The 22348-nt window shown below is 50.2% G+C and overlaps 1 protein-coding gene across 5 annotated transcripts in view; it reads left to right on the forward strand.

The window, feature by feature from the left end:
* foxp4 (forkhead box P4) overlaps window positions 1-22348 on the forward strand; it is a 483722-nt gene that overhangs the window by 261313 nt on the left and 200061 nt on the right. For all 5 annotated transcript variants that reach the window (XM_038819852.1, XM_038819849.1, XM_038819853.1 and 2 more), the window contains exon 3: window positions 3883-3972. In XM_038819852.1, coding sequence (XP_038675780.1) covers window positions 3883-3972 — 90 coding nt within the window. The remainder of the gene's footprint in view (window positions 1-3882; window positions 3973-22348) is intronic.

Below are 22348 nucleotides of genomic sequence, written 5' to 3' on the forward strand. Positions count from 1 at the left end.
TATTGACTCTTCGGTATCTTGATTGTGAATCAATTATTAGGCGTCTCGATCCTCGATTAGTTGTACAATTCAGTTATGGTGTTACTGACACTGTGGCATCTCCATTGAGATGTTACTGTGTTGCTCAGTCGTCTCTCAATCAGGAAATTGCTCTCAGTGATTATTATGTCAGTGTGTTGGTTGTTACAGGATTATGGAGTCGCTCAGTATTACTGGGTTACAAGCGCCGCGATCAATGTATAATTTAGTTTATCTTCAAAAAAACCACAATGTTGTTATTTTGGGTGGTTCTCCGAACTCCAGGTTCTGTGTTTCTTGCCGGCGGGAGGCAGCGGAATCCTCTGCTGCCGCTGCTGTCAGTGGGAATTCCTATTGAGAACAGCCCATGCCGACAGAAAACCCAGGAACAGCCCCAGAATTCCGGCCCATTTATCTTTCTGACCCGTGTTCCCCTATTGTTGGGGTTGTCTATCCCTCTATCACTATGTAGCTGCATTAATAGCTCATAGTAGGGCAGCACGGTGGCCTAGTGGTTAGCACAGCTGCCTCACGGCGCTGAGGTCCCAGGTTCGATCCCGGCTCTGGGTCACTGTCCGTGTGGAGTTTGCACATTCTCCCCGTGTCTGCGTGGGTTTCGCCCCCACAACCCAAAAATGTGCAGGGTAGGTGGATTGGTCACACTAAATTGCCCTTTAATTGGAAAAAATAATTGGGTAATCTAAATTTATAAAAAAAAAAAAATTAATAGCTCATAGATTTTAAACAAAGTATTCCACAGGTTGGCGGCTCCCGCAGGCCAGGCCAACATTTGTTGCCTGTCCCTAATTGCCCTCAGGAAGGTGGAGGTGAGCCGCCTTCTTGAACCGCTGCGGTCCAAGATTGGTTAATAACGAACGCCTGATGTATCTGAGTCAGTGTGCTGTCTCATATTTATCTGAAGAACATTGAATGGCCAATCCCCAAGGGGAGCTCCTTCCTCTCAGCCGTGCAATTGTCTCCGTGCCACTGCTGAATGGTTGGAATTGTCTGTCACACAGTTCCGGTTCTTTCCTGTGCAGCTATTTTCTCTGAAGTTCCACTTCACGTGGCAGTATGCTGGGCTGACTCTCTGTGAGGACACTGGTTAGGATCTGGGAATGTGCAATAGAATGGAATTGACTTGCCAAATCACTCAAAGCTGCCAGGTTTACATCGAATTGCATAAAATTTACAGCACAGAAAGCAGGCTATTTGGGTCAACCACTTTGTGCCGGTGTATATGCTCAACGCAAGCCACCTCCCACCCTTCTTCGTCTCAGAACGTCCTTCTATTCCTTTCTCCCTCGTGTTTATCCAGCTTCCCCTTAAATGTATTAACCTTGGGCAGCAAGGTGGTGCAGTGGTTAGCACTGCTGCCTCTCAGCGCCGAGGTTCCAGGTTCGATCCCGGCTCTGGGTCACTGTCCGTGTGGAGTTTGCACATTCTCCCCGTGTTTGATTGGGTTTCGCCCCCACGACCCAAAGATGTGCAGGGTAGGGGGATTGGCCACGCTAAATTGCCCCTTAATTGGAAACAATTAATTGGGTACTCTAAATTTATTTTAAAAAACAATGCACTTAAAAAAAAAATTTAGAGTTCCCAGTTCATTTTTTTTCAATTAAGGGGCAATTTAGCGAGCCTCAACTCCACCTTCCTGCCCATTCCCCATAACCCTTCATCCCGTTACTAATTAAAAACCTATCTCTCGCCTCCTCAAATTTGTTTAGTGATCTGGCGTCCACCGTACTCTGGGGTAGAGAATTCCAGAGATTCACCACCCTTTGAGTGATGTAATTCTCCTCATTTATGTTTCAATTCTGCCACCCCTTTAGGCTAAAACTATGGCCTTGTGTTCTAGAATATCCAGCAAGGGGAAACACCCACTCTGCATCAACTCTGTCAATCCCTTTAGCATCTTGTATCCCTCAATTAGATCTCCTCCCATTCTTCGAAACTCCAGCGAGTACCGGACTAAACTGCTCAATCTCTCTCCATAAGACAAGTGCTTGATCCCCGGAACCAATCCAGTGAACCTTCTCTGAACCAGAACCTGTGAGTTGCTTCCCTTTGTCAAAGAATCACAAGTTGTTGTTGTTGCCAGGTATGTCTGTGGTTGTCCAGGGTAAAGTTGTCCCCCCCCCCCCCCCCCCCCCCCCAACCTTAACCTGGGAACCTGCGGATCATTCTACTCCTGCTTAACTACGCAGACCCAGGATGGAGATTCGAGGCTTCAGATTCTGTGAACCCCAGACCCAGAGTGGGAGAAAAAAGCATGAGAAGCATGGGGCCTCACGGTAGCATGGTGGTTAGCATCAATGCTTCACAGCTCCAGGGTCCCAGGTTCGATTCCCGGCTGGGTCACTGTCTGTGTGGAGTCTGCACGTCCTCCCCGTGTGTGCGTGGGTTTCCTCCGGGTGCTCCGGTTTCCTCCCACAGTCCAACGATGTGTGGGTTAGGTGGATTGGCCATGATAAATTGCCCGTAGTGTAAGGTTAATGGGGGGATTGTTGGGTTACGGGTATACGGGTTGCGTGGGTTTAAGTAGGGTGATCATTGCTCGGCACAACATCGAGGGCCGAAGGGCCTGTTCTGTGCTGTACTGTTCTATGTTCTATGTTCTAACTGTAACGGGGCATGGCATGGTGGCGCAGTGGTTAGCACTGCTGCCTCTGGAGCTCATGATCCAGGTTCGATCCCGGCCTCGGGTCACTGTCTGTGTGGAGTTTGCACATTCTCCCCGTGTCTGCGGGGAGATGTGCAGGTTAGGAGGATTGGCCACGCTAAATTGCCCCTTAATTGGAAAAAACTTAGAGTAGTTGTAGTTTCTGCTACACGTGGAGGCTTTTCCCAAAATCTACTGAAGATACCAGAAAACCTAAATATTGTCACATTTAAGTGTGTGAGGGGGCACGGTAACACAGTGGGTCGCACTGTTGCTTCACAGCTCCAGGGACACGGGTTTGATTCCCCGCTAGGTCACTGTCTGTGTGGAGTCAGCACGTTCTCCCCGTGTCTGCGTGGGTTCCCTCCGGGTGCTCCGGTTTCCTCCCACAAGTCCTGAAAGACGTGCTGTTAGGTAATTTGGACATTCTGAATTCTCCCTCGGTGTGCCCGAACAGGTGCCGGAATGTGGCGACCTGGGGCTTTTCACAGTAACTTCATTGCAGTGTTGATGTAAGCCTACTAGTGACAATAAAGATTATTATTAGTTATTAGTTTGCGATGATTTATCTGCACTGTTTTTTTTATTAGAAATATGTTATTGAAGCATTTGTAATTTTCACAATTTAACATGTTGACATTTCTAAAACAACCGCACGTGTCGAAGAACAAAATACCCCCTAAAAGAACAACAAACAACGTTCCCCCCCATTCTCCCGCCCTGTCCCCAATTGCCCGTATTCGGAGTTCCCTGTCCTTATTTAACATTACTATGCCTCCTGTTTTCATTCCCCCCCCCGCTTTTCCCTTTCCCCCCTTACTGCTGACATTCAATTTTTGTTGAAGAAATCGATGAACGGCTGCCAACTCCGGGTGAATCCCTGTGTTGATCCTCTCAGAGCGAACTTGATTTTCTCCAGACTGAGAAGCCCGACCATAATCGCTGACCCACACTCCTGACCTCAGGGGCTCCGAGTCCCTCCATCTCAGCAAGATCCGACTCCGGGCCACCAGGGAGGAGAAGGTCAGGATATCGGCCTCCCTCCCCCGCTTTGCCCCCGGATCCTCCGACATCCCAAATATTGGCAATTCTGGATCTGCACTGTTGTTAAGTGGCAGTGTTTCATGGCGTGATAATGGAAAAAGGAATTGGGATCTACTGCTTTTTCTCCACTTTTCACCATTCTTCCTCTTTGATTTCAGGCTCTCCAAGCAGCGAGACAGCTTTTACTTCATCAAGCAACAGGCCTCAACTCTCCCAGCGCAAATGACAAGCAACAGCAGACAGTCCAGGTCTGTGTAATAGATCGTGTGTAAACAGTGCTGGTTAGACTGTGAAATCTAATATACAGGAGCTGACACTGTATTGGTGCTTTAATAGTAATATCTGTCTTGTATGCACAGGAGCTGTCTTTGAGGCACACACGGTAGTGAATCATTCCCTTTTATCTACTGTGTTCTATACACATACAGACTGGAGCTGACACTGAGACACACACATGGACCAGACAGGTACTGACACTGAGACACACACGCATGGATTGTACAGGGCTGACACTGTAACACACACACAACCCGTATAGGGGCTGACACTGAGACATGCATGGACCATACAGGAGCTGACACTGAGACACACACAGAGCATACTGGAGCTGACACTGTGATACACACGGATTATACAGGAGCTGACTGTGTTGAATGTAGAAATTATTACATATTATATTTTATATTTGTTGCAGTAATGTTATTAAAAGCTGGGTTAAGGTATATATTTGTTGCAGTAATATTATTGAAGAACCTAGGTTAAGGTATCCAGTCTGTGTGTCTTCTAAAGCTGTAATTAAGGAGTCGTAAATGGTGAGGTCATGATTGATTCCAACCATTTACTTGTTTACGTTTGGAGAGCTAATGGATCATTGTTATGATTGCTGGAGATTCCCTGGAGGGTAGATCATTTATGAGGGTTGTAGTTGCGACATCTTAGTGGGATACAGATTATATAATTGCAGGGACGAGCCAGGTCTGTCTATACTTTTTAACAGTTTGCCATAAAATTTGAGTCTGACAAGACAGAAGGATTTTAAGTTGAACCGCAGTTTTACCAATTGCTCTTAGGTTGAGCAAAGTGTCCCAAATCTGTTCTTGAAAGTGTCTCCCCCTCCAAACATCTGTACACAAATAAGCAAGTAATCTGTTTTGTTAACTTTATTTATAGGAGGTATTTGAACTGTTATGGGTTGCTTACTTGGAGTTAGTAGCAGGTACAGATAGTTGAAGTCTTTCCTTGTCTCTAAGAACTGTTAACAGATAATTGTAAAGCTATTTCTTTGATGTTAATGTGGTTAATTCTGTGTTTAAATTAAAGTTTGTTTTCACATGAAAGATTCCTATTGGTCAGAATCATCACTCCTGGCTGAAGTATCCTTTCCTCACAGTTTTACAAATTTATGAAAAATTGTTTGGGTTTCTTGTCCAGTGTTGTAAAAAATTTTGAAGTCTGATCTAGTAGCTTAACATGACACTGAGAAACACATGGACTGAACAGGAACTCACACTGAGAAACACATGGACTGAACAGGAACTCACACTGAGAAACACATGGACTGAACAGGAACTCACACTGAGAAACACACGGACCGAACAGGAACTCACACTGAGAAACACACGGACCAAACAGGAGCTCACACTGAGAAACACACGGACCGAACAGGAACTCACACTGAGAAACACACGGACCGAACAGGAACTCACACTGAGAAACACACGGACCGAACAGGAACTCACACTGAGAAACACACGGACCGAACAGGAACTCACACTGAGAAACACACGGACCGAACAGGAACTCACACTGAGAAACACACAGGACGTACCGGAACTCACACTGAGAAACACACGGACCGAACAGGAACTCACACTGAGAAACACACGGACCGAACAGGAACTCACACTGAGAAACACACGGACCGAACAGGAACTCACACTGAGAAACACACGGACCGAACAGGAGCTCACACTGAGAAACACACGGACCGAACAGGAACTCACACTGAGAAACACACGGACCGAACAGGAACTCACACTGAGAAACACACGGACCGAACAGGAACTCACACTGAGAAACACACGGACCGAACAGGAACTCACACTGAGAAACACACGGACCGAACAGGGGCTCACACTGAGAAACACACGGACCGAACAGGAGCTCACACTGAGACACACACGGACCGAACAGGAGCTCACACTGAGAAACACACGGACCGAACAGGAACTCACACTGAGAAACACACGGACCGAACAGGAACTCACACTGAGAAACACACGGACCGAACAGGAACTCACACTGAGACACACACAGGACGTACAGGAACTCACACTGAGAAACACACGGACCGAACAGGAACTCACACTGAGAAACACACGGACCGAACAGGAACTCACACTGAGAAACACACGGACCGAACAGGAACTCACACTGAGAAACACACAGGCCGTACAGGAACTCACACTCAGAAACACACGGGCCGAACAGGAGCTCACACTGAGAAACACACGGACCGAACAGGAGCTCACACTGAGAAACACATGGGCCGAACAGGAGCTGACATTGAGACACACACAGACCGTACAGGAGCTGACATTGAGACACACACAGAATATACAGGAGCTGACACTGAGGCATAGACAGAATATACAGGAGCTCACACTGAGACACACACAGAACATACAGGAACTCAGACAGAGAAACACACGGGCTGAACAGGAGCTGACACTGAGCAATACACAGGCCGCACAGAAGTCGGCACTGAGACACACACAGACCGAAAAGGAGCTGACACTGAGCAATACACAGGCCGTACAGGAGCTGACAGTGAGAAATACACAGGCTGTACAGGAGCTGACACTGAGAAACACACGGACCAAACAGGAACTCACACTGAGAAATACACAGGCCGTACAGAAGTCGGCACTGAGACACACAAACGGAGTGTGTAAGAGCTGGCAGCTCTTATACAGATAAGTACACAGATAAATACACGGGCCGCACATGAGTGGCACTGAGAAACACACAGGCTGCACAAGAGTTGGCACTGAGACGCACACACATGGAGCATGCAAGAGCTGACACAGAAAAATACACAGGCCTCATGAAAGCTGGCAGTGAGACACTCACAGGCTGCACAGGAACTGACACTGAGACACAGACATGGACTGTACTGGAGCTGACACTGAGACATACACAAAATATACAGGAGCTGACACTGAGAAACACACACACATACAGGAGCTGACACTGAGACACACACAAAACATACAGGAGCTGACGCTGAGACACACACAGAATATACAGGAGCTGACACTGAGAAACACACACACAATATACAGGAGCTGACACTGAGACACACACAGACCGTACAGGAGCTGACACTGAGACATACACAGACCGTACAGGAGCTGACACTGAGAAACACACAAAATATACAGGAGCTGACACTGAGAAACACACACACAATATACAACAGCTGACACTGAGACACACACAGGCCGTACAAGAGCTGACACTGAGACATACACAGACCGTACAGGGGCTGACACTGAGACACACACAGGCCGTACAGGAGCTGACACTGAGACACACACAGAATATACAGGTGCTGACACTGAGACACACACAGAATATACAGGAGCTGACACTGAGACACACACAGAATATACAGGAGCTGACACTGAGACACACAAAGAATATACAGGAGCTGACACTGAGACACACACAGAATATACAGGAGCTGACACTGAGACACACACAAAATATACAGGAGCTGACATTGAGACGCACACAGAATATACAGGAGCTGACACTGAGACACACACAGGCCGTACAGGAGCTGACACTGAGACACACACAGGCCGTACAGGAGCTGACACTGAGACACACACAGAATATACAGGAGCTGACATTGAGACACACACAGAATATACAGGAGCTGACACTGAGACACACACAGGCCGTTCAGCAACTGACAGTGAGACACACATGGACCGTACAGGAGCTCACACTCAGACACACACAGACCGTACAGGAGCTGACACTGAGACACACACAGAATATACAGGAGCTGACACTGAGACACACACAGAATATACAGGAGCTGACACTGAGACACACACAGGCCGTTCAGCAACTGACAGTGAGACACACATGGACCGTACAGGAGCTCACACTCAGACACACACAGACCGTACAGGGGCTGACACTGAGACACACACAGGCCGTACAGGAGCTGACAGTGAGACATACACAGACCCTACAGGTGCTGACACTGAGAAACACACACAATATACAGGAGCTGACACTGAGACACACACAGAATATACAGGAGCTGACACTGAGACACACACAGAATATACAGGAGCTGAGACTGAGAAACACAGAGAATACAGGAGCTGACACTGAGAAACACACAGACCGTACAGGAGCTGACACTGAGAGACACACAGGCCGTACAGGAGCTGACACTGAGACACAGACAGACCGTACAGGAACTGACACTGAGACACACACAGGCCATACAGGAGCTGACACTGAGACACACACAGGCCATACAGGAGCTGACACTGAGACACACACAGGCCATACAGGAGCTGACACTGAGACACACACAGGCCGTACAGGAGTTGACACTGAGACACACACAGACCGTACAGGAGCTGACACTGAGACATACACAGAATATACAGGAGCTGACACTAAGACATACACAGGCAGTACAGGAGCTGACACTAAGACATACACAGACCGTACAGGAACTGACATTGAGACACACACGGAATATACAGCAACTGACACTGAGACACACACAAACCGTACAGAAGCTGACACTGAGACACACACAGACAGTACAGGAACTGACATTGAGACACACACAGAATATACAGCAACTGACACTGAGACACACACAAACCGTACAGAAGCTGACACTGAGACATACACACAGGAGCTGACACTGAGGCACACGTGGGTTGTATAATACCAGACAGCAGTGAATCATTCCCATTTTACCTACAACATTTTTAATGTGGGCAGGAATTGATACTTAGATGAGTGAAGCAGAAGATGCCTTTCTATTGTCCTGTAGGGAAACAGAATTGGAGAAATGACTTCACTGCCGAATTATAGCCCCAAACTGTTCCAATCTGTATATACAATCGGTTCAGTCCCATAAATTCACAAAATGTGTTACACGATTGGAAAATGAGGTGATTGCTGTCCTGCCGTCGTTACGTCCAGTTGAATATCACAGTTGCAGGCAGGAATGATGGACTACCTTTCACCCAGAGGGTGGTCCAACCAACCCACAATCAGTACAATGGCGGACACACACATGCCACCCAACTCTGACGAAGAAGCTTCGTCTCATTAAACATACAAGTCCCCGAGAGCAAGGCGGTGGCCAATTTAACTTCAGTGGGCTGATTGTGGGAATAAAATCTTTAAAAATCGACCGGGGTGAGCGTAGCACAAATCCACCAGGAGATTGCGGGAGCAAGGCCTCACATTTGTCCATCCTGTACAAGTGAAATACTCACTAACAGTTCCGGGTCAATCACCGTCTACTCCCCACTGCAGTTCACTCATGATTATCAGCAAGAACTGACGGTGAGAATTGGTAATCATTTGATGATTCCGTACTCGCAATGAAAACTCTGCTGAGACCTCAGTGGTTTTGCCCTCTTATTAAAGAGGCATTCGATTTTCGTGAAGTAGTTGGAATGGTAAACTCTTAAAGACTGCTCACAAAGTGGTGCAAGGCACGAAACAAAGTGGTAAAGTCAGGGGCGGCACGGTGGTGCAGTGGTTAGCACTGCTGCCTCACGGCGCCGAGGACCCGGGTTTGATCCCAGCCCCGGGTTACTGTCCGTGAGGAATTTGCACATTCTCCCCATGTCTACGTGGGTCTCACTCCCACAAACCAAAAAGATGTGCAGGGTAGGTGGATTGGCCAAGCTAAATTGGCCTTTAATTGGGGGGAAAAAAAACCAATTGGGCACTTTAAATAAAAGAAAGTGGTACAGTCAGAGTGGATCTGTTGATGCAGTTGAACACGATGAAAATAGCCTTGGGATTTGCTGCACACAATCTATTGTGTTTTTCCTTCGTTCCTCCCACCTGAAGTTATTTCTGTTTATGCTCATTTCCTTAGATCCTCCCCTCCTCCCCCTCCACCCCCCCGTGCCCAGGCACGAGTTCAAATGTCAAAGTTTTTTGCTTTTCAAGAAATATTTAATTTCCTACGAAGCGGACTAGTGTACGCCCACTAAATTATTAAATGGGAGCGTATTTTTTTTATGTTATCTCCATTGATTTCAAATCAGGCGAAGGGCTGGATATCTTTATTCAAATGTTTGTTGAAAGACATTTTCAGCTGCAACTGGATAAGTACAGCAATATTCAAAAACAGTGCAATGTCTGGATAGTACTGGAGGGTGCAGGTAACTGCATTTGAATTTTTGTGGCTTTCAACAAGGGGAAAAGATATTGTTAAATTAGTTGTTAGTGTAATTCTTAGCAGAGTCGGGATTGTTTAACAAATGCTGGCCAATTGTGGAATGATATCTGGTGTTAGATGTTATGATCTGAGTTTCACAAGCAGAGGCCAGTAGCCCGCCTGTCGTGAATAGTTGAAGGGGTGTGCTGCTGGTTGTGATTCATCAGCTGTCATCCACTTGAACGCATCTAGCACGGTAGCACAAGTGGATTGCACTGTGGCTTCACAGCGCCAGGGTCCCAGGCTCGATTCCCCGCTGGGTCACTGTCTGTGTGGAGTCTGCACGTCCTCCCCCTGTGTGCGTGGGTTTCCTCCGGGTGCTCCGGTTTCCTCCCACAGTCCAAAGATGTGCGGGTTAGGTGGATTGGCCATGCTAAATTGCCCGTAGTGTCCTAATAAAAGTAAGGTTAAGGGGGGGCTTGTTGGGTTACGGGTATAGGGTGGATATGTGGGTTTGAGTAGGGTGATCATGGCTCGGCACAACATTGAGGGCCGAAGGGCCTGTTCTGTGCTGTACTGTTCTATGTTCTATGTCTACGTGGGCTTCCTCCGGGTGCTCCGGTTTCCTCCCACAGTCCAAAGACGTGCAGGTTAGGTGGGTTGGCCAAGATAAATTTCCCTCAGTGATCAAAGAGTTTGGAGGGGTTATTGGGTTATGGGGATGGGGTGGAAGTGCGGGCTTAAGTGGGTCGGTGCAGACTCAATGGACCAAATGGCCTCCTTCTGCACTGTATATGTTCTATATTCTATGTTCTATAAGAAATACTTTCGAATGGAAAGTAAAGACAATGCTATTGTTCGGTCCAATTGTGCTGATTCAGTGAACATGTTGACCTGGGGTCTCTGATCCGGGTTCCCCCCCACCCCCCACCACCACCCCAGCAACCCCCCCCCCCCCAACCCTCCCCAAACCCCCCCACCAGCAAGAACGGAGGATTAGGTGCTCTGCCAAAAATCCGTTCACTGCAGCAGGGCCGAATAATCCAGTCCCAGGACAATTAATTTTAATACTTAAACATCAACCTGACCAGCTTAATGTCTTGCACATTTCGGATGCAGTTTCACAATTGCACCCGAAGAGGAAGCTCTAACTCCTGGGACATTCTCATTCAAAAGGGTACACCAGCAGAGATCGCCAGAGGTCATGGGCTATCACCAACAAGGATCATCATCTGAGATCGCCAGCACAGTGCATGGGAGATCAGCATCTGATACCACCATCAAAGATTGCCAGCAGAGATCATAGAAGATCATCATCTGAGATCATAGAAGATCACCAGCAGAGGTCATGGAAGGTCACCAACAGTGCCAGCAGCTATTAGCACAGCAACAGAGAGAAAATGCAGCTCATTGAGGTCTCTACTTCACTGGCGAGCTAACACACACTTGCCCCAAAGTATAGAGCAGAATTTGACGTTCCTCCACTGGTGAGTTCGCAGGTTGCCCCGAAAAGGTTCTTGGATGGCCTTCCCACCGGGCACCTACCTGCCTTGACCTCTGTATGATTTCACAGTGAGATTGGTGAGGGCTAGGCCGGCACCACTTGTCCTTCCTCAACAGCTCTTAAGTGGCCAATTAATGACCACTGTTTTCTGCCCAGCCTCAATTTACAGACTGGCAGGTGTTCAGGGGCAGGCCTCAGGTGGGAGTTGGCAGGGGTGGGTGGGGGATGGTTCCTCCATCAACAACCTCTTTTTAACACCAGGTGTCCCCTCACAAGGGTCGTCCTCAACATGTGCTCCATCAAAACCCCCCACCCCAGGTCTCGACTCGCCCCATTGATCTGAGACCCCCACCCCACACGTCCTGGATCCTTGATTCCCGGGGCGGAAATTCTGGGGACTGCTTGGAGTTCCAGTCATGTCCACTGTAGCTTCTGGCTCTGCTGGGGCTAGACAGATGCCGGTCAATCAGATTGGCTGTATGGTAGGACTTCCTCTCGACTAAGGGTTGAAAGTCCCAGCTCCAGTTAATTAGGACATCTCAGTGTGTAAAATTGCTGCAGGAAAGCCAGTATTGTTGTCAATGTGTTGGCCACGAACTCTTTCAGTGATGGGAAGGGAAAGTCCGCCATCTTAGTGACAGAATCTTGTGCTGTCCACTCTCCCAGCCGATATTCCAGACTGGCTCAGCGGGGGTATCTCTTGTGAACTGGGCTGTATTTGAACATGTTTTCTTAATTTCTAATGGAGTTTGAAAACGATTTGGGGAAATTAACTCCATGATTGTTCACGGATTGACATTAATCTACTTATAGGTCCTTGGCATACACATTCCTGATTGTGCCTCATTCAATCCCTGTTTTGGATTGGATTTGTTCATTGGCACGTGTACCGAGGTACAGTGAAAAGCATTTTTCTGTGAGCAGCTCAACTGATCATTAAGTACAAGGGAAGAAAAGGGAATAAAAGAAAATACATAATAGGGCAACACAAGGTGCACAATGTAACTACATAAGCACCGGCATCGGATGAAGCATATAGTGTTAATGAGGTCAGTCCATAAGAGGGTCATTTAGGAGTCAGGTAACAACGGGGAAGAAGCTGTTTTTGAGTCTGTTCGTGCGTGTTCTCAGACTTCTGTATCTCCTGCCCGATGGAAGAAGTACAGTTCTGTACAGAGATTCATGTGATAAATAATGTGCAAGTAATAAGGATAGCTAATAGCATGTTCTCATTTATTGCAATGGGAATTGAGTACAAAAGTAGGGAAGTTGTGCAGGTGTACAGAGGACTGGTGAGACCATGGACGGGATTCTGCGCTTGCTTCGGCAATTTTGTAATCTGCGATCGATCAGAGAATCCCTTTTTAACGACCAAATCGGGGGCAGCGCCTGTTTTTGGATGCTCCGCCCCCTCCAAAACAGCATCATCGGGGAGTACACCGCACGCCGTTGGGGCAGACGTTACGTGAAGGCCCTCCCCCAATGGGCTGAGTTCACGTATCTGGCAGGTCGGGTCCGCGCACGGCTGGTGCCATGTTCTACGCCGTGACTGCAGCAGCTCATCGCTCTGCACATGCGTGGGCATGGACCCGGCCATTATCGGGCCGTTTTTGGCGCGGGAGTTCTACCCGGCGCCACTGCCAGCCCCTCACCGGTCCCAGAATTGGTGAGGGTTCGGCGACAATTTTGGCGTCGTAAAACGCCACAGTTCCCACGCCGGCATCGGCACTTAGCTGCAGAATCGGAGAATCCAGCTCCACATCTGAAGTATTATGTTCAGTGTTGGTCTCCTAACTTAAGGAAGGATGTAAATGAGTTGAAAGCAGTTCAGAGAAAGTTTACTGGACTAATATCTGGAATAGGTGGGTTGGATGGAAGGGTATGGGGGGGGGGGGATGGGGGGGGGCATGGGGGCAGTGATGAGCAGTGGTGGAGTAGGAGGAAGGGGGAAGGGGGAGTAATGAGGGATCGGGGGGAGGGGGAGCAATGGGGAAATTGGAGGCGGGGCGAGCAATGGGACAATTGAAGGTCCCGGCTGGGTCACCATTGGTTGTCAGTCAGTCACCCTTTCCCAATTCCTCACAGATATTACATGCAATGGATGATATCTTAGACCCTGTGGCCAGGCAGCCAGATGCCAGAGAAGGCCAGGGAAAGACCCGGGGGGGGGGGGGGGGGGGGGGGAGCGACTATGGCTCAAGGAGTACAGGCGTTGTTGGTCTTGCGAACAGATGAAGGACACAGTGTGCCGCAGGAGGCTCCGCCTCAGCAAGCGGACATGGCACCTTGTGGAGGAGGAGGCTACCCGCTCCCTTTGTTAAAATAATTTTAGAGTACCCAATTCTATTTTTTCCAATTAAGGGACAATTTAGCGTGGCCAATCCATCTATCCTGCACATCTTTGTGTTGTGGGGACGAAACCCACGCAAACACGGGGAGAATGTGCAAACTCCACACGGACAGTGACCCGGGGCCAGGATCGAACCCGGGTCCTCAGTGCTGTGAGGCAGCAGTGCTAACCCACTGCGTCACCGTGCCACCTGTGAAGTCACGGATGCCTTGTTTGACCGAGCAGTGAACTACATAAACTTTGATATGGACCAGGCCCAACAAGACACCTGGGCAGGAGGGTTCTCTGCTATTGACGGGATGCCCCAGGTCCAGGGGTTAGTGGATGGCACATGTGTTGTCCTGTGCTGACCGGGCTGTCAGGGAGTTCCCGAACATCAAAGGAAGGGGTTCCACTCCCTGAACATACAGCTTGTGTGCGACCACCACCTCAAGATCGTGCACACTTCCCAGGCAGTGTGCATGACAGCAAATCCTGGGGCAGTCAGATTCCCCTCCTAAAGGACCACTCCAGGATGGCTGGTTGGCTCTTGGGGTATAAGGGGTACCTGCTGAGGACTTGGCTGATGACGCCAGCACAGAGGCCGGTGACCAATGCAGAGATCCGATTCAATGAGGCCTATGTGGCTACCGGGCTGTCATTGAGCAGTGCGTCGGGCTCCTGGCGATGCAGTTCCGATGCCTTGGCTGCGCTGGTGGCGCACTGCAGTACACCTCTCGGAGGGCCGCCCGCTTTGTGGTGATCTGCCGTGTCCTCCACCACCTGGCAGAGCTGTGGGGAAATGTGCTGGAGGTGGAGGAGGAGGAAGATGTGGCCACCTCTGAGGAGGAGGACGAGGAGACACCAGACCAGGAGGGGCTGGAGGACGAGCCCGGGGAGGACCTGCAGGACCAGCCGATGGATGAGGGACTGGCAGCAGAGGCGAGGGTCCAGAAAGCCCATAGAGCCAGGGAGGCCCTCGTCCTCGCCTGCTTCATATAGGACATAGCTTCGTCTGTCATTCCGCTTCTCCCCACCACCCTGCTTCAAACCCTCCCCCTCTATTTCTCTGCCTTGCATTCCCCACCCCACCATTCCCTCTTCCACTCCCCCCAGCCTGTTTCACCCTCGCAGGTTGTGTGTAACTGCACTAAAGGATGATGGGAGTGTGTCAGTGGGTCACTGACAAGGGTGATGATAATCCGCTGAGAGCTGAACGCTGGTGCTCCTCAATTTATGCCATAGTCTAACCCCTGCCTGTCTGTTGTGTGCTCGTTCACGCCCAACACCAGCACGTGGTGTGCTGGGGGGGGGGGGGGGCTCGTTCACACCCAACACCAGCACGTGGTGTGCTGGGGGGGGGGGGGGGGGGGGGCTCGTTCACACCCAACACCAGCACGTGGTGTGCTGGGGGGGGGGGGGTGCAGGGGGCAGGGTCAGGGGGGAAAAGGCATCTAGGGGCTCCATATCGGGTCGCTGGGGCATGGTATGGTGCTCAGCCTGCATTGCAGAAGAAAGTGCCAGAGGCGTCAAATTAATCGAGGTCAACTTTTAAACATTCTAAACACATGTGGCCCTAACTGCCCCGATGGTGCTGCCACACTATTCTAACCCCTCCCCCACCCCTTCCCCATCCCCACCCCATACCCTCACCCCCTTACCCCCTCCTTCTCAGTCATCCTCAACCTACTTCGCCTTCCGTGCTCTAACGCTGTGCCGAGGTGTGTACCTCGGATGCACCTCAGAGGTGGAGGCAGCCTGCTGCCTACCGTGTCCCGTGGCCTTCGATGCCCCTGCTGGGATGCTCTGGGGGCCCTGGGGCCAAAGGTCCCCACGCCACTTGCCGGCGGCACATGCCTCGTTGTGCACCCTGTTCCAGATGCTGACTCCGAGACGCATCCTTGCCAAGGGGGTGAGTCTGAGGGGAGCTGGTGGGCACTGTCACCTCTCCATCGGGTAGCTCTGGGTTTTAGCCAACGCCGCCTCCTCCCAGTCGACGCCCAGAGAGCCCTGGAGTCACCCCAGGGAGGTGAGACAGCTGGACCGAGCCCCGGCTGCCCCTGCGCCATCTGGTTCTGCCAGTCCTGGTGGCTCCCCAATGTGTGCAGCACAGTGTCGACGCCCTCGGCGATGCTCCGCAGTGACTGGGAGGGGATCTGGAGCACCGCAGCAATGCCCACCGCAGCACCTTATCAAGCTCACGTCCCCCAGCGACTGGGACATGCTGTCGAGGAGCTCGACCAAGTCAGTCACCGACTGAGCTATGCCTTGGACAACTCCACGCATGCTGCTGACGTTGTGCACCAGACTCTCCACTGCGATGATCACCCCAAGCACTGTTGTCCTCGGTGCCACACATCGCCGGCACCATCTTCTGCACCCGTAACCTTTGGGACCCCTCCATTGGGCTTTTGACCTGCTGGGGTGTCACTGGCATCCCTTTCTCAATTCTACTGCCTAGCGTCTGCAGCATCTCCGGGTAAACCTGGTCCAGAGGGTCAACATTCCTGGGATCCAACAGACCTCCGACTACTGTCTGGCCTGGGAGTTCCTGCCTCCACCTGATTTGCATCACAGCTGTGTGCTGCTCACCAGAATGTGCCCCAGAAGCCAGCCCACTACTGTCGCCCACCGAGGTGTGTGTCTCTGCGTTGGTGGAGGGTGGGGATGACAGCTGTGCCGCGAATACGGTGATGTCCTCGAAGCTCCCCTTTCCAAGGTGTTCTCATGGAAAGCAAAGGGGTGGGGGGTGGAGGAGACTCTGGGGTTTGGGGGGGGGGGGGGGGTGTCCCCGGATTGGGGGGGGGGTTCCGGATTGGCCGGCATCATTGGACGAGGATCCTGCGGGAGAATGGACATGTGGTCAGTGGGAGGGACGGGTCAGTCTGTATGGCATTAACAACTCACGTCTGACAGATCATCTGGGTTGGGCTGGTGGAAGCTCACCTCAGCGCCGTACGTCAACCTCTGTGTCGGTGACGGATCTGTCCTCAGCCACCCCCGCGACCCCCAGGGCCCCTTCCTCATAGTGGGTGAGGACTCTGATGCCTGGCATCTCACCGCCTGTCTGGGCCCTCTCCCGTCCACTATGGGGACACAGAGAGGGTATCCTGAGCTGCACACATTGTTCATCGTGGGGGTGTGGGGGGAGGGGCGGTTGGAGGCTGTTTGGGTCGGGGGGAGATGGAGCATTGGTGGGGGGGGGGGAATTGTATTGGAGAGACGGGGGATGGGATGGATGGGTGGTAAGAGGGATATGGCGAGAAGGAAGTGGGGAGTATGAGGGTGGTGAAGTGTGGGCGGCACTGCTGGACATGGGTGGGTCGAGGCACAGAACGGTGCTAGGCAAGGGTGTTGCCAGGCGCATTTCCGGTGATGGGGGCGGTTTGGGGGTCTGGGGACAACCCACTCCTGCGGCCCGGTGGAAGCCGTTGATCTTCTGACGGCACTGGGTTCTAGTCCTCCCGGTGACGCTCGCCAAGCTGACGGCCGCTGCCACCTCCTCCCAGGCGGCACAGGCTGCCCTGTGGCAGACCCACCAAGACCCTCGGTGGAGCAGGGCATCCCGCCACGTCTCCATCGTGCCCAACAATCCGCCCTGAATCGCAGGGCTGGACTCCTCGGTGGCTGAGTGGGGTTAGCTGTGCAGCATCGGTTTATGTGCTGCTCTCCCTTGTTGGTGGGGTGGCTGGCGAGCACAGTCCTGGCGAATCAGCCGGCAGGACCATCATTGCGGCGTGAAGCCCGTGGGGCCTTGTTAAGTGGACCAGTTAACGTTTTACTTTTTTAAAAAATTTTGATTACCGAGTAATTTTTTCCAATTCAGGGGCACTTTAGCGTGGCCAATCCACCTACTCTGCACATTTTTGGGTTGTGGGGGCGAAACCCCACGCAAACACGGGGAGAATTTGCAAACTCCACACGGACAGTGACCCAGAGCCGGGATCGAACCTGGGACCTCCGCGCCGTGAGGCAACTGTGCTAACCACTAGGCCACCATGCTGCCCTCGGTTAACGTTTTCTAGCGGTGCGGCCTCGTCGGCCCGAGCGTCAGGAAGCCCGCGGCAGTTTACGCTCGCTGGCGCACATAGAAACCCGTTGGTTAAATGCCGCCTTCCATCTGTGTCTCTTTATCTGTCTCGCTCTCTGTTTCTCCTTTTCCATTTCTGTCTGCCTGTCTTCACCACTCTCTGCCTGTCTCCCACTCTGTACCTCTTTCACCCCTCCCTCTTTTCCCCTCTCTCTCCCAAAGGTCACGATTGAGGTTGACAATCTGCAGTTTGCCAGCATTACTCACAGCTGCCAGAACATTTGTTGTGTTTGGACAGGTGCTGCTCTCCACCCAGATCTGTTTTTCTAACCTTACGAGGATTTGTGGGAGCGATTTGGCAGCAAAATAAATAACAATTTTGATATAATTATTTTAGTTTAAAAAAATACCAAACTTCAAAATTTCAGCCCATTATCAGTGACAGAAAGTAAAGTCCTGTCCCAGTAAAACTTTGGCAACCGACACAGGAGGTTAAAGGTCACAGATCAGGGCAAACGTTTCCCTGGGAATGAGTAAAACAAAGCTTGGGATAAAATGGATGCTAATGAATGATTTAATTGAAAGTTCAAGCTGTAACCCCACACACACCCAATTAAAGACATGTTTGCAACAACCAGGGCCAATGGTTTCCATGGTAACATCTCAAGTTTCTGAAAGAAGCAGATCTTGGCTCCCGATTTAGGATTCATCCGCCAATTGGGCAGCAGCATCAAGCCCCAGCCTGGGCCTACTCAGCCCCATCTTCGGACCCTGTTTGGGTGTGAGTGTATTGTGAAACACTGTTCCTGCACTGCCCATGACATTCCCACGGCATTGATGACAGGCATTATAGCTACAACCCCTCCCGACACACACGTACAGTCTGGGAAAAAGGATTGAGGAAGATTGCATTTCTATAGCACCTTTATATTGAAATGGCCTCTCACATATCCCCAATTTTAATCACTCTATCATTGTTAGCCATATATTGAGCTGCTTGCCTGGGATATAAGCCAATGAAATCTGTTCAAAGTCTGGTTACCTTTATAATTTAGGAAATTCAGCAGCCAATTTGGGCACAGCAAGATCCCGCCCTCAATGATATGATGAGCAGGTAATCTGTTTTCATTAAATTAATTGATGGCCAAGTAATGAGCCCACCCTGTCCTTCTGGGCAGCCCAACCTGGGCAGCACGGTAGCACAGTGGATAGCACTGTGGCTTCACAACGCCAGGGTCCCAGGATCGATTCCCCGCTGGGTCACGGCCTGTGCGGTGTCTGCACGTTCTCCCCGTCTCTGCGTGGGTTGCCTCCGGGTGCTCTGGTTTCCTCCCACAGTCCAAAGACGTGCAGGTTAGGTGGATTGGCCACGCTAAATTGCCCTTAGTATCCAAAACGTTTAGGAGGCGTTATTGGGTTACGGGGATAGGGTGGAAGTGAGGGCTTGAGTGGGTCGGTGCAGACCCGATGGGCTGACTGGCCTCCTTCTGCACGGTATGTTCTATGTATGTAATCTATGTTTTAGTATCGTGTGATCTTTTACATCCACCTGAGAGGGCAGAGAGGGCTTAATGTCTGATCCCAAGTAAAGCACCTTTGACACTGCAATACCCCTGCAGCATTGCACTATAGTGCCAGTCTGGATTAAGTGCGGAGGTCTCTGGAGTGGGGCTTGGACCCACAACATCCGAAACCAGAGACATGTGTGTTGCATACAGGGACAGAGTTGACACCATTTTAATCAGGCTGTTCCCTTGGATAGTGCAATGGCTGCAGTGAGGGTTGTCATAATATACACCAGTATATCATGGTGCAGACACACACTGATGGACATACACTAGGACCAATCAACTTGTACAAACACCGCAGCCAATCACCAGTTAGAACACACGCACTATAAAGACAGAGGGCATAATTCCCGCTCATTCTGGATGCTGCCTCTCAGATGCACAAGAGCTCATCAAGTACAGTACAAACTCACACCACGTGCTGAGTGATTCAACTGGTTCGGACAGGCACAGGTCTCTAGTTAAACTAACATCGTGTAAACCCACAGTTATAGTATGTCTAGTATTTTATAAGAGTTAATAAAATAGTGTTGAACCTTCTTCAGTGTTGGTGGCATATGTCTGCTTCACGGGTCCACAGTGCCCAACACTTCAAGGATGAGGTTAGCCACTGTGCCTTAGCATCGCAATACTGTTCAGGAGAGCAAGCGGTTTGGAAATATTTATTTTTGAATAAATTTAGATTACCCAATTATTTTTTTCCAATTAAGGGGCAATTTAGCGCGGCCAATCCACCTACCCTGCACATCATTTGGGTTGTGGGGGCGAAACCCACACAGGCACGGAGGGAATGCACAAACTCCACACGGACAGTGACCCAGAGCCGGGATCGAACCCGGGACCTCGGCGCCATGAGGCAGCAGGGCTAACCCACTGCGCCACCGTGCTGCCCTCGGTTTGAAACTATTGACTGGCTGGCAGCCCAGTGCAGTATGAGCAAGATGGCAAGTTTGGAATTCTTAACAGTAGCGGTCAGTTTCACCAGCTGCCCAGGAGGCACAAGACTCTTTCAACACTGATGCTCATGCAGGTGGGATCCCTGCGTGTGTCTAGATGCCCCACCATCAACCCATCAAGAATGCAAATAGATCTGACCCCAGAAAATCTCCTGGGGTCAGTGTCAGGAGGCACACGGTCTGGGTGTGGAGGGAAATCTCGGTCCAAATCTACAAACTCATAGAGTTCAGACAGAACATATTGACAAGTAAGAAATAGAGGCAGAGATAGCTCTGAATCATCCAGGCGAGGAGGGCTGGATTGGCAGGATTGAAATTATTCAGGCTCAGAGGCTGGGGTTTAGAGGTTAGGGTTCAGAGGCTGGGATTCAAATTATTCAGGTTCAGAGACTTTGGTTAATATTATTGGGGTTCAGAGGCTAGGGTTCAGAGGCTGGTGTTCAGAGGCTGGGTTCTGATTGCTGGGGTGTAGAGCTAGCGTTCAGAGACTAAGGTTCAGAGGTTGGGGTTCAGAGGCTGGGGTTCAGAGGCTGGTTGACTGTCAAATAATGTTTGGAAGCCACAAGACAAGAATCAGGGATTCACTGTCTCACTCTCCCCAACACCACCTCCTCCTGCATTCACCTGGAATCTCCTAAATCACCAGAAAACATTGGGTTGAAGGACTTACTGAATGCATAATCATATGTTTTATTCAGCACATAGACTTAAACTGTACAGGGGTAAAATTTGGCCATTGTTGTCTCCGTTCAGAATGGATGTAAAGAGGTCCAACTTTGAGGTTCAACGTATCGTGCCCAAAGTTTTTTAAAATAAATTTAGATTAGCCAATTATTTTTTCCAATTAAGGGGCAATTTAGCGTGGCCAATCCACCTACTCTGCACATTTTTGGGTTGTGGGGGCGAAACCCACGCAGACACGGGGAGAATGTGCAAACTCCACACGGACAGTGACCCAGGGCCAGGATCGAACCTGGGACCTCAGCGCCGTGATATTGTGCCCAAAGTTGGCTGCTAAGGCCAATCTGTGCCTGGAAGGCTCTGCTTCAAATAGGACAGGTGATGTGTTTTCTTGTTCCCATAAGTTAGAAATGATCATACTTTAGACTCAATGCTGGATTTTCATGAGTGTATTTCTTGCTGTCCTCCACGTGACTCATAGACTGACCAACTGATAGATTGTTACACGACTGCAATGCGATAATAAATGTGGAATCCTGGGATATATCACAGAACAATGTGTTCCTAGCTCTTTATGAACGATATAACACAAGAAACGCCGGGTGATTGTGTTTGAACGAATTGTTGACTCAAGATTTCCTCTTCTTGAGTTTTCCCTCTGCCTCTGAAATTTGCGTGCTTTCGAAAGAAGCCACACCACTTTTTTATTTGGTTGTGCCAAATGCAGCGATTCTGGCTGAGCTTCTGCTCGGAGTCAATGTCGATATCAAAACTCTAAAGTGAGGCCTTCAGGGTGTCATTGTACAATGCTTCCTGTGACCGCCATGAGTGTGCACTGCAGACTCAAACTCTCCAGTGAAGATTTGCATTAATCAGCGATTGTCAGGCATTCTGGCAGCGTGACCTGCCTAACTCGGTTGTGACTGTCTCAATATGGTGTGGATGCTCGGTGTGGTGTGAATGCCAGCTCAGGTGTGCCCATCGGTGTTGGATACTACGTTCCTGCCATCCGATCTCCAGAAGCTTCTGCAGATCAAATGGAAGTGATTAATCTTCTTGGCATGACGCTGACACACAGTACATGTGTCGCATGTGTGGAGCAGAGTGGGCA

The sequence above is a fragment of the Scyliorhinus canicula genome, chromosome 15 (genome assembly GCF_902713615.1).
Source record: "Scyliorhinus canicula chromosome 15, sScyCan1.1, whole genome shotgun sequence".
Classification (NCBI taxonomy): domain Eukaryota; kingdom Metazoa; phylum Chordata; class Chondrichthyes; order Carcharhiniformes; family Scyliorhinidae; genus Scyliorhinus; species Scyliorhinus canicula.